This window comes from Ylistrum balloti, unplaced genomic scaffold, assembly GCF_031769215.1.
Source record: "Ylistrum balloti isolate Yb309-2 unplaced genomic scaffold, AGI_CSIRO_Ybal_v1 Utg369616, whole genome shotgun sequence".
Lineage (NCBI taxonomy): Eukaryota > Metazoa > Mollusca > Bivalvia > Pectinida > Pectinidae > Ylistrum > Ylistrum balloti.
The window spans coordinates 141,213-154,883 of NW_026781889.1; the positions used below are offsets into that span (position 1 = coordinate 141,213).

General features: G+C 34.9%; 1 protein-coding gene across 1 annotated transcript; it reads left to right on the plus strand.

Annotated features, from left to right (window-relative positions):
- The first annotated feature begins 330 nt into the window (after nt 1-330).
- On the plus strand, nt 331-12,672 carry LOC132548491 (carbohydrate sulfotransferase 15-like). Its single transcript, XM_060212358.1, has 7 exons — nt 331-613; nt 3,880-3,903; nt 4,265-4,369; nt 4,844-5,000; nt 5,481-5,619; nt 10,685-10,847; nt 12,500-12,672. The coding sequence occupies exons 1-7, from the start codon at nt 331-333 to the stop codon at nt 12,670-12,672; spliced, it is 1,044 nt and encodes a 347-aa protein (XP_060068341.1).
- Nucleotides 12,673-13,671: the final 999 nt, after the last annotated feature.

Below are 13,671 nucleotides of genomic sequence, written 5' to 3' on the forward strand. Positions count from 1 at the left end.
GAGAGTTCTATTTCTTTGTGCAATATAAAGGGTGTGTGTGACGCTCGGTAGTTTGTCTGTTGGTTTCGTTGATATATACCTCATCCGTTTTTGAGAACGTGACATTACTTTCTTTGATTGACGAAGGTTCAAAATGCGGTTGTCGTCGATGAAGTAAAATACGCGTATTTTTCCAGAACCCCTGGTTATGGTACTTTTCAGTCCGCATGTAATTTTTTCTATTGTTCATAATTTGCCCCATAATCATTGAATTTGAATTTGTAATATTTATATACTTACATGTTTGTTATCTTGTTGTTTTTGTAGAAACCTCCTGTATTTCTTCCCGACATGAAAAACCCCTGTTGGTATGATGATGACAATAACCGAAGAAAGATTTGGATGGAACGTATCTGCAGTGATGATAAGTATGTGGACACAAGGAGGCGTTGTAAGATGTATTCCGGCGACAGAAAAAAGAACACCACCCTCCGCTGCCTTCCATACTTTCTGTTGATTGGCCAACCCAAAAGCGGCAGTACCAGTCTGTATAGCCGTATTATGCAACATCCAGATATCATATCGGGCTTTTTAAAGGAACCGCATTGGTGGGCAAGATGTCGACACTGTCGCTGTAAGTATAAGAATAGTCGTAATGGCACGAAAACACAGACATATACCGCAAATTCACTTATTTTCGTGGATAATTTATTTTCGTTTTTGTTTTGCTAAGACTTTATAGAGATCTTATTAGATGAAAATTAAACTACGGTTCCATTGTGTATGGATCTGCCAATATCTCAAATTATTAGACACTGTTCATCACCAGGGCGTGAGGCTCGCTCTCGGATCTTTTAGGACACACCTACAGCAAGCCTCTAGGTAAAGGCTAAAGAACCATCACTATATAGCCAACGAAATCAGTTGGCTTTGCAATACACCATTCAGCTAAAGCAAAATCCTTCAAATCCTGCTTTTTCACTTGTATTTGATCTAAAGTATAAAACCTGGTTTTGAAACAAACCAAAGAACATTCCTCCATTCGGTATTCAGATTTCCACGCTTTTACAAAACAAAAATATTGACCAAATTCAGTCATTTGGAATGATAGAAATTTCATCTTGGCTCTTGAAATCACCTGAAGTTGACTTTCCACTTCATGAGATGGTAAAATCAGACATTGAAATTTGGATCTTTCGTTCATCCTTTTAAAAATTAACAAAACAAAAAAGATATATAAAATTTTTACATTTACAACTCGAGACTTTGTTAATCGTAACGTTACAAGTCTAAAGACCCGCCTTTTCAAAAAATAAAATGCTAGGTTATCTGAAAGATGTTGGTCTGTATCATATAGTCTGACTTACCATTTTACTTTTTGGTGATAATATAACAAGTTTGATGGTTGCTGTAAACGTTGATAATGGACTAATGTGGTCAAGTCATATTACATCTGTTGTATCTAGGATTAGACAAGAATTGGTTTATTACGACGCATTAGTCCATATCTACCTACTGAAGGTAAACTTAGGTTTTTCAATTCTTGTGTTTTCCCCACATTTTTTATATTGTAGTATTGTGTGGTCAGGTTGCAACACAAAATTAATGGGAAAACTCAAAGCTCAGACGCAGACAGCCCGTATTATTTTAAATGTACCTATTAACGCACCTTCCAGTGTAATATTTCAACAACTTAGATGGATGCCAATTAATATGTATTTCAAATTTAGAAGGCTGTGCATGTTATTTAAACGTTATCACCAGACTGTTCCAGAATATTTGTCAAACAATATATCACTATTGCGGAATGGTCACAGCATGAATACTAGATATGCTTCTGAAAACAATTTCCAAGTGCCAAAACATAGAACTGTGTTTCATTCTAAACAATTTCTTACTGACAGTATTAATGAATGGAATATTTTACCCAAAGATATTAAGTTTGTCCACTGTTTTTCCGCTTTTAAAAGAAAACTTATTCAACACCTTATATCTAAGCCTTATATCTCTCTGTGATATATTTGACATTCTTATTCAACATTTTTACCACTATATTGACCTAAATTTTAGACTATGCTATATTAGCGTATAAATATGTCAATTCTTATCTGTTTGATATATTAGCATGTATGTATATTAGGCACCTGCCATTTAATTGATGAAATGGTTTTGCACGAGTAATTTTGCATTCTGTGATAATTCTAATTAATGTCTATGATAAGATGTATTTTAAAAAATCCAATTGTTGTTTAATCTGTAGTTTGTTTTTTAAACTCGATTCATGTATGTAACTTTGTAGATTTTAACTAACAGTATTATACTACCCAGAGGACCATGTGGGAGATTAGCCGTTGGCTAAACATATTTTATAACCTTAATGAATAAAGTTTATTATCATTAAGATTTTTTGTTTTCGTGGTTACTTGTAACCCACAAACTGTTTAGCATAAGTGCGTTGATAGAGATATACTTATCCACTAAACCAACTGTCCAAAATATAGTGAATTTAAAACAATCAAATTTGAGCCCAACGAAAAGAGATAATTTTGCAGTATTTGAATTAGTGTCAAGTATCTAAATAAATCTAAAGGCCAAAAAATCATGAATGTGTACCGGATGATTCGTCATTATGAACTACAGATTTTTTAACGTCAACGTCAGGAATTTATCTGTATTCTCCTTCGAACAAAACGAGTATCAGTAACATATTTAGATGCCATTTTCCCATATATCATGTCTACAGCACGATCCAGCCCTTGGCATCAGTTACCCAGAGTACATGGATAATTCTCTATACATTTGTCCACTAGTCTAAAACCTATATATTGCATGTCCTTTAAGTCACTTCGGAATCGAAAGAATTGAAGCTGAAATTCAAATTTATCCAGACAACATTAGAATTAAAAAGATAAAGTAGTACATCCTTCATGAATTCAAACATATTTTGTTTTGATTTTACATTTCCTAACGTCCTATAAACATCTAGGCGCAAATAATGACGACCTCCCTTTAGATGCGAGTTGAGTGCACTAATGTTTTGAAAGGCTTCACTATTTCCCCGAAAGTCTCCTTTTGACAGTGCGGAACAAAGGCCTGTTTTCTAGTGCTACCAAACTGCAGTATAGTGCCCATCCGATCGCATCATACTCAGAGCAGGTAATGCTTTTAGTTATTGAGTCTTAAGGAGATGTTAAGGATGAAATTGGTCTAATATAGGGACACCAGAGTTATCGATTGAGAAGAAGGTTTTTTAACATCATTGTTGCTTATGACGTTAAGTCCAAAAGTAGATTATGCAGTCCTCCAACCTTACACGCTACGGAAGTTGTTTGATCCCCCTGACCTAGAGAATGACTCATCTGATTGGAAGATTTTGGTAGTCCGTTATCTCAGCATACCACAGGTCCAATACCAATATCAAGGACATGTTGGGTACTGAGATGTATTTTAGACATAAGCAATCTTAAAAGTGGGTCAGGGTCATTCATATCCAGCAACTTGGTAGCACTTTATCCCAGTAGGTAACAGGCCCAATATCGTTATTCTTGAATTATCGGTGATTGAGAATTCGTTAATTAAAATGAAGAGTTGAAACCGAATGGTGCACAATGTCACAAGCATAATGACCCTAGCTGTTAATACGACGTTAAAACATATAAACCCGGGGTCATAATAATGGGGCATTTGTATTTGCAGATAATGGCTTATTAAGTTTGTTCCATCACATGTAACATATATATTGTGCAATAGGGATATGATGTTTGTGTGGACGGGATATTGTTGTTCAAAATTTGGCCGTAGATAGGTTTTTGTAGTAGTGCATCTCTAAGTGAATATTAAGGGAATTCCGGTGTCCATTTTTCTACGAAATATGGATTAAAAATGTTATTTTCTTTTCAGATCTCCAACTACCCTACTGCAACTGTAAGTATCTATTTTCATATATCCAATCGATATGCAAATACCAAACAACGCTTGATCTAAAGATAGGCATAGTCAATAAATTCAGCATTACAACAGGTGGATCGTTCAGTTTTACGACTTGTTAGTGATGCTAAGGGTTAAAACTGTGGAATCTAAAAGGCGAGTTCGGAAAATGTAAACCAGACGAAGGGAGGCGAGTGAAAAATATACGTATAGGTTTGAAGGTTCACTGACTTACAAATTCAATGTTTTAACTGTTCAATATGTGAGTTCATTTCGGAAGAGCGTCGAGTATGCAGTATGAGTTATAAAACGTTTGTTTTTTTTAAATAACTATTTTCATTTATTTTTATTTGTATAGCAACATTGCTGCCGCAATCGTTCACAGAATATGGGGACCATTTTAGTTATGTGGCAGAAACATTACACATTTCTAATAAGTCAGAGAAGGAACGAATCGTTACAGGTAAGTTTAAAAATGAACTTTAAATCGCAGTTTTATGATTATAGATTTAATTACCTTCAACAAGACAAGACAAGACTTTTATTTGTCGAAATTGTTCAGCCCTTCATCCCAGTATACTACCAGTTTCAGTACCCTGGGCCTTTTGGTTCTGAGGAAGAAGTCGTTTCAGGATTTCGATATTTGACCCCTATGACCTTCAAAGGTCGTTTTACAAAATTGATTACTCTTCATCGCTACACGTCACATTCGTACCGTCAGTACCATTGGCACTGGGCAGGTGCGCGTACGGGAACTTTGATTATAATAGGAAAAGTATGCTAGCAAAGATACGGTATCTCCCGACCGTGTACAAACTAGTTTGATATTTTGAGCCACAATCGGGTATCCTGAAACACCGAGGTATGGATAACGTCGAGTTAAGCAAACAAATGCATTATGATAAGTAATATGTGATTAATTCCATGTTTTGTGCAGGAGAAGGTAGTCAGTCAACCTTATGGGATCACCATTGGTGGTGGGAATACCCGGGAAATGAGAATGACAAGGTGCCTAGGATACTTAACGCCCACTTTATACGTCATATACTACCGGATGTGAAGTTATTGGTCATCCTTCGAAATCCAGTCGATCGGTTTGTACAGGGTTAATGGTTGAACTAACACTTACACTTACAAGTTTCATTTCAATTATATTATGGAATGCATAATGTCATTTCAAAAAGTTCATTCACATTGTTAACACTTCACTTAATGGTTTTATGCTATATAAAGAGATAAAAGCGCTATGTTTAACCATATTGAATAACCATTGTTTAACCACTATGGATATTTAAGCATTGATTTTTTGTTATTTTTTTGTTTTTGTAAAATCATGATGAGGATATTAGCAAGATACTTGCATCAATACGCGAAATCTGCAGTAAGCCACATATTGGCTACATACTTTGGAATACATCTGTGACAGAGGCTTTGAAGTGCAATCTAAATTAAGTTTGCTGAATACACGACTGCCAATGTCTACAATTTAAGTTGACCTTTAAATTGTGTATGCTCTTTTAATCTTATATACGACATTTAGTCTTCATACTATTTTGTGTTTTTTTCCTTTACAGGTTGTATTCTGATTATCTTTTTTTCAACAAACATCAACAAAAGTCGGTACAAATGTTCAACGATAAAGTTACTCATGCAGTGCATTCAGTTAATAATTGTTTGACAAAAAACAGCCTTCGTCACTGTGCTTATTACAAAGTGAGTAATACTGTTTTCAATAACTCGTCGACTTACTTACAAAGGCTAATCATTCGCTTCAATGGCATAGATAATACGCCCCAGATGGATGTTTCATGCCACCTTTTTGTGTTGAGGACTCATTTTTGTATGAGTTTTACTTCGCTGGGATATGAAGTTCAGTTTTCTGCCTTATGGGGTCTGAAAGGCGGTACCAGTATATGGAAAATATAGAGAATTCTCTAAAATGACTCAAACCCCGGGAGGCAGCGGAATGGGGTCTAACGGAGGGTGGAGAGATAGGGGTAAGATAAATTCCATTTTTTATTGTTAACTATACCAAGTTAGCAATACAAGTCTGATGGGTCTCGTGTGCGTTTATTGCACTAAAACCAAGAGCACCAAAGTGTGTGTCTTAATAACATTGAAACCAGGAAATCCTTGATTGTCTTGTAACTATACTGAATCAAGGACATCATTAAGTATATTTTACTGTACTAAACCAAGGGCCCCCTTTACCGTGCCTCAGTGAAACTGAAATAAAATAAGGGAACCTTCAGTGTGCAACCATTACAATAAAAATCTAAGTATATCCTTCTGTGTGCATTCACTACACTTGAACAAAGCCACAGTTTAGCGTGTTGTATCTTCACTACCACAAAGGTCCCCTGTTGTGCTCTTTAATAACTCTAACTAGAAGGTCACTAGTTGTGCTTTACAAACACTTAAACAAGAATAACCTCAGTAAGTAAAACGAGGGCATTCCTCAATAAAGTCATGATATCTATTTTCACCTGTGGTAACAGGTCGGTTTATTGATGTCATACCTTGAGTTTCCGAGTCGTCTTACAGTATTCAAAGAGGGGGTAATACATATAATTGAAAGCTGGCCTAATAATACATGGTCTCAATGTGACAATTGTGCATTATTTACAACTCCTAGACAGCGATCCAGATATTTTGATTACAAACCTATGTGCAATGTAGGGTGACAGTAGTATTCACAAAATGACACCCCATATAACTGAAATGGATGAATCCTTGTAAAAAAAGTATTTATTCCAAAAGCACTATTATGGAATGTTGTCATATGCGGAGAGTAACAGAGGAGGGATTAATTAGATCGGTTAGTTTCTAAAATGTAACGGGCACGACTTGTTAGAAAGGGAAAGGGATACATAATACACTGGGATTAATGAGTTCAGACATTACAGTTAACTGTTACAAAACATCGTAATAAAGTCTCCGCGTTTCAAAATATAATTCAATGAACCCCAACCAAACACAGGCGTCAGAAGACTTAACGGTCACCTGCGACACACAAACTAACCTGGTTGTTTCCAGATCGCTCATCTAATCAAATATTTGCGAAATACTAAAAAATCATTGAATTATCTGAAATTGTTCAGTTCTATGATTCTGAATCTGAAACCTGCCACCGATATATTTATAATAACTCTGATCAAGTCTGAGTTATTTCCAATGGAAGTGATTCCAAAAATGTATGTACCGGCTTTATCTTAACTGTAAACCAAATATGTCCCTGTATATAAGATAAATAAAACAAAGCAATTCATTTACATGACCAAATGTTGATTCATGATAATATATAAATCTTTGGGAAAGATCCATATGAACTGTTAGACCTAAATCTGTATTACGGGTCATACAGGTCCATATACAGATTGGCTTGGTCACTTGATTAGCTGAGTTCATACATCACATTTCCTTTTTATTTATCTATGTAACGGGTTTAACGTCCACTATGATGTCCTTATGACCTTCCAGCAGACGTGATATGGCATGAATAGAGAGAAATAGAATAGTATGAAGTGATGGGAGAAAGTGTGATACATGGCTTACAGAGGTAGAGACGGGCCGTCTTTAGTATCAGACCTGTTACAAAACTAAAACGTTGAAGACGATTCCCTTGAACTAATATGGAAAAAGCGAAATTAAGGTGATAATACACTTCAAAAAATCTATATTGCTAACCTATCACTAACCTCTGCCTGCTCTTTTTCGAAGAAACGCAGAGGGATCTTTATCGTTTGAAATTTCCATTTTAAGTATCATCTGAAGGACAGCGTGTTAACAGTAATTTGCTAGTAAGGTGCTAGTGTTGATATATTTATAGTGTCCAGACTTAAGTCTCTTTTTTCCATGTTTGTCTGTCACTCTGTAAATTGTTCACCTTAACAATGCCCCTACTTTTTTTTAATTTCTGGCGTCACTTAACTGTTCACACCCATGTAGATTTGTTTATGAATAAGCGTAGTATTTGGAAAAGTTGGAAATGTTGATATTGGTAAAAGAAATAGCTTTGTAGAGGTTATTATGTGGCCGACTTGGTGTTGTGGAATAATTTTCAAGTGGAATGTTAAGGGATAAGGGTGGTAGGAAAAGAAGACCATTGTGAAAGTATCAGAGCTTGACCAGTAGGTATTGAGAGGGGATAAACATTGGACAGGAATCTTACTAAGGTTATGATATCTTACACATCAGGTTGTTCTATTCATACCGCAGGACTTTAATTTACGGTTGAGTGGGTTTTACCTGTGATAGATGTTCTAATATTGGTTTCACTGAACAAGTAACAAGAAGCTTCGAGGCATGTATGTTGAAAATGTATCTAACACACCTAGATAGATCGATTCGGATTCGGATGACTGCATCAAAATAAGGTACTCTCCCATATTTTACCGATGATTACGTTCTATCAGCTATCTCTTTTATGACTAATACAACTAATACCTTAAAGCTACAACACTGTAATCTGATTTGAATTTTGACGTTTATTGCAATTAACGACAGACATTAAAATTTATACATTAGTTACCGTTATACCAATATTTACAATTTGTTTAGATGGGAATCAATTCCGCCATAAGGTGTAATACAAAAAGGTTAAGATGGGAAAACAATTCTGCCCGTAGGTGAGCAAACAGAAGGAAAAGTATAATAAGATAATTTCCGAAACATCGCAGAGAGAAGCAAAATTCATAAACCTACCAAATGTATCAACTTAACAAAAAAACATATAATTTCCTGGACATTCGTAGTATTAATGTCAGTGAAAGTGATATTGTCTTTAACAAAAGCAAAATGATATCAAATTAAGTTGACCTCAAATATATTGAAGGACGTAAACTTAAACTTGTTTTTATAGTCATATTGAGAAAACTATTAATCTTATACTTTCTTTAATTAACAGAAGTAATAGCTGGTGAAATAATCTAAGATATAAGCTGAATAACTCAAATAAAATGAAAAGTATGATGGAAGAAATATTGAATATTTCTAAATTACATATCTCAATAACTTAATAACTGCTTTCAGCTTCTGATTGTGAAAAGCTGCGTCTTACGCTGAGTTATAGGAATTGATGTTTGTGTGAACATATAACAACACAGGTTTCTCTGTGTATTTATCTGTATGTGTGTGTGAGGGTGCGTATGGGAGAGAGGGTGTGTATGTGCGTGTGAGGGTGTGTGTATATATGTATGTCTATATGTGTGTTTGTATGTATGTATCCACTGTAAGTTACTGTATGCTATACATGTACATGTAAGTATGTAGGTTTGTGAGTGTGAAAGAGAGGGAGTATGTATGTGTGTTTGAATCTGCTCAGTGTAACTGTAATTGACCACCTGTGTTGTCCCAGGAGAAGACTTATATAGGCACTAGCCTGCTGTCTAATCCTATTAATACTTTGTATTAATAAAATGTTTTGAAATGAACATATAACAACACGATGTTTTCATTTCATAGAAAGAACAATCAGTAGTTTCATGACTGAGCGTTTTACAAACGGTTTTTCATAGGGTTGTTTGAAGGAAAAGCTTCCATAGTACTAGATTACAGGAAATATAAAGGAGCCTGTAACCTGACTTGGGATATGATGACATATTTTAACAACTTTATTTCCCCTCTCCAAAGGATTATGCAACCCAAGTTTATTCAGTGATAATTGAAAACAAAATAAAATGTCAGTTATTCAATTCGCACGACAGACAATCGCAATAAGTTACTTGAGACTTAGATGACTTAAAATGATTTTGAAGACCCCTTCGTTATCATAACCGATAAACCTAAACGATGAATCTTATGTCCAGGAGACAGTGGGTCGGGGACAAGAACGGACAATACATGAAAATCTCTAAGAATCTCTTTCCGTTGGATGAAGGGATTTGGACAAACCTCGGTCATACGTATATCATTAAGAGAATCAATGTCTGTATCAACCTTTCAACCTCCCAGATCATTCCATACTGTCGATGAATGTGTGAATTTGGAAAAAAAAACTATCGTACAAATAGTCCCATACTAAGCATACCCTTCCGTAGACAACGTGAGGAACACTATATTAGACTGCGTGGCACTGCTGCGTCATCTGGCTGCAATGGCCACGTTAAACAAATATATTGCATTATTTTATATTGAGAATTTTCCATTTCTGGATAGCAATAATCCTGCATCTCCTACCTATGGTATTTACATGTCATAGTTGATTCGATATTCAGGGGCCATTTCCCATTAAAGTAGTGGAGAAATTTGATGGTTACCATAGTGATTTCATTGAGAAATATTCTATTTATTTGTGTGACATGAAGCTGGACGTACTTGATGCTTGCTAGATTGCCTGTTGGTTTGATTATTGTATACCGTGCTCTTATTTGAGAAAGTTACATTACTTGGATTGACCAAGGTCAACATGGCGAATGTCGTGGATGAAGCAGGGGATGCTTACTCTTCCGGAACACCTTATCTTATTCTCCTTGTAATTTTTCAGGAGTCTACGTGTACATCTTCCTTTTGTTCCTATGTTGCCCTAGTTATTACGGGATTTGAGTTTGAATTATGATTATGCTGCCATGTTGGTATTCCTTTTTTTAAAAGTTTCTGTATGGATGAATAAACTTTGTTTGGTGAAGGGGATTTGTGTAAATATCGTAAATAACCCTTCCAAGAAAAAAAGGCAAATAGATGTATATTTTCATTATTCAACAATTAAATATACTGAATTAATCTATGAAATGTATGTGTCAAATGTCAACGATTGATGGAACAATTACATTTGTTGAAGGACATGTCAGTACACGTTCGGCTACAAATTGGATTATATGCGGTATTCCTTAAAGACTGGATGGACGTTTTCCCCCGGAAACAACTACTTGTCATTTCTTTAGACAATTTCTCCACGAACCAATCAGTGGTCATGTCAAAAATTTTCAAGTTCTTAGGTTTACGTAAGTATTTGTGTTTGTTTGAAGTTAGTATTTTAAATGATGACATTACTTTTAATTGATATCTGACTCTTTGCTTGATCTGTATGATTAAAGTACTTTTAATCCCCCGTATAATCTTCATTAGAAATCAATACGAGACAACATGAGTCCAGTATTCTTATGAGGAAGGATTTGGTCTTTACCATGAATTCATTGGGAAATATATTTCCTTGATCATGTGTAAAAAGATGTTTTTTGATGTCCGTTAACAGTACTGTTTATATTAATGCTGTTTTCATTTAGGAACATGACACTAATACTGATCATACTTTACAAAGAAGCTGTCATTAATCTTGTGAAACAATAATATTATCTCCCTTTGTTTTGTTTTGTTAAGGATCTGTGGATTATTTAGATATTTTTGCTTTAGTGTAGATATATTTGGAAAATATTCATATTTAACTTATTACAAACTTATCTTTAAAACGTTACGAAAATATGGAAGACATTCGAGTATCCATAACAAAATCACATGTATATATTAGATATTATATGTTAAACTTGAACTACGTTTACATGTGGGTTAATGTAGTGTATCATTTTGGTGATCAGTATGTATTCATATTGGAAAAGATGCATGTTTAACATTTATGCTTGATGTCACAGCATCCGAGGAGTAATGTGAGACCTGGGGGCATGAAATTCACAGTTTTCGTAAAGAGCTTTTGATTCTACCATGTCTAAAGAGTTTTGAAATCCGAGTCAATTTGACCGCTTTTTTGCCCGCCCATCAGCCCCTTAAAGAGCCTTAAGATGGTTTCATTCATGAAGGGCATATGCTGCTACCATATTAGTTCACCGTAGGTCATGGATGCAAAACACTGAAATCAGATAAGGAGTTTTAATAAGTCGAAAATGTTAAATTCTTTACGGACGCACGACGAAGGTAACTGCAATAGCTCACCATAAGACTTTGTCTCAGTTGCCCCAATGATTGAAACTATAACATATATGAGTCGTGCTGATTATTTTGGTTCTTATTGATAAGCTTTAACAACTAGGGTTTTGTTAAGGACAGCCTTCCAATGTGTCTTTTAGGGAGGCTGAAATATATCCATGTAGCCGTCTTCATAGTGCTACAGTAATTCTGAGAGTAAAGCAGGAAGTGCATCGTTGAGACTTTCGTATGTCTAGGCCAAAGTGTATAAACTAAAGCCTTCCTCACAGGGGCGGATGCCCAACTAAAGGCTAAACTTGCGACATTGTTAATTGAGACATTAGAAAGAAGACAGATCATTAGAAAAGAGGGAAATATTAAGTTTAATCGCATCTAATGAACATACCATATGGGCAGCAGGCCACATTCTTAAACCTTTGTAGTAGGGCAGGCAATGGAATGCACAAAATTAAGTTTTTCTTAAGATGGCAACAGTGAGTGAAAATATAGATACTGCATTATATTTTAAATGTAATTTGGAGACATTTGAAATATGCAGAATGTACAGCACCACGCCGTACATCAATTTTAGCGTTTTCTCTATGTATATATCTTATCCAAGCTGGTTGATGTAAACGTGTAAGATTAACCTAAATTAATTTAAGATTAATTAAATTTTAAGTTTAATAAAAACAATGGATTTTATTATTGAACTATACATGTATTTTACTTTCAGGTGACTTCGGTACCAGTGAAACCAATAGTGAACATCTTAATCAAAGAAGTCGATCAAACAAACGGATAGGAGATATGCTCAACGAGACAAGACTGATGTTGGAAAAGTTTTACAAACCATTTAATAAGGCACTCTCTTTGTTAATGAACGATACAAGCTTTCTATGGAAATAGACACTTAAATGAAATGTCTATGCATTGAAAAAGAATGACTTGTCATTAGTCTGTTGGTGTGTGTGGTATTCGTATGGTAATGTGCATGTGCAGCTGGCGATTAACGACAATAAAGTCCTTGTCGATTTCATCTGTGTATTAAAATACTGAATTAGTCAAACTTATGTTGTTCCTCGATATCAGCATTGATTTGATATTTGATAAAACACGGATTTGTCATAATTTAATGAAAATAAACAGACCATACATTGCCAACGACTGTATAACCACTGGATCTTGGGTATTGCCAATTGATTGAATGTAATGCATTTTCGAAACAAAGGTATAAATATATTGGAGTGAAAAGCATGAAGAAATACAGTCGTAATCACATAGTATATTTAATGAACATTTACCGTTCTCTGCATAAATTTTCTAAATTGTCACCGAAATGTGTCATTGTACCATTTTGGAGTACTCACATCTCTTGAAAGTACTGGATGATCTTTCGAAATCGCTATATGTATTTAACATATCATCTTGGCAAGAGTCTTCCAATCCGTTTTCTCTTCATAGTGTCCCTGCATTCGTTGCACGTGGAGCGTTCAATCTGATATTCTTAACAGCATTGTCATCATCTCGTACTATAGATTCCTTAACACAAGCAGTTTTTGGAATATATATCTTTGGAACATATGTTTTGAATAACACAGCATTCCATGACTATCTTGAGAGCAGTTTCTACCAAAGAACCTCTCAATCTAATCATGTCTTTCCCAACAACAGTTACTTGAATCATTGTCATCTACTGTTGGTTAGCGATTATCCCTGTATGACATAAGAACCTGTAGTGACAGTAGGTACGTTAAATCTACAATCTCCAATAATTTGATCATTTTCAAGTAAACGTATACAATGAAATAGAAGTTCATATAACACAACCAGTTTCAATAACAAATCAACAGGAATCGATCTCTATCAAAAATACAAACTATCACAGATATTTCTTCAGTCATTCTT

Excerpts from the sequence above, each read along its gene's own strand:
- LOC132548491 (XM_060212358.1), top strand. The coding sequence starts at position 331 with ATGAAAAACCCCTGTTGGTATGATGATGACAATAACCGAAGAAAGATT. Across the intron at positions 3,904-4,264 it reads CCAACTACCCTACTGCAACT|CAACATTGCTGCCGCAATCG; the intron begins GTAAGTATCTAT and ends TTATTTGTATAG. Across the intron at positions 5,620-10,684 it reads GTCACTGTGCTTATTACAAA|GACATGTCAGTACACGTTCG; the intron begins GTGAGTAATACT and ends CATTTGTTGAAG.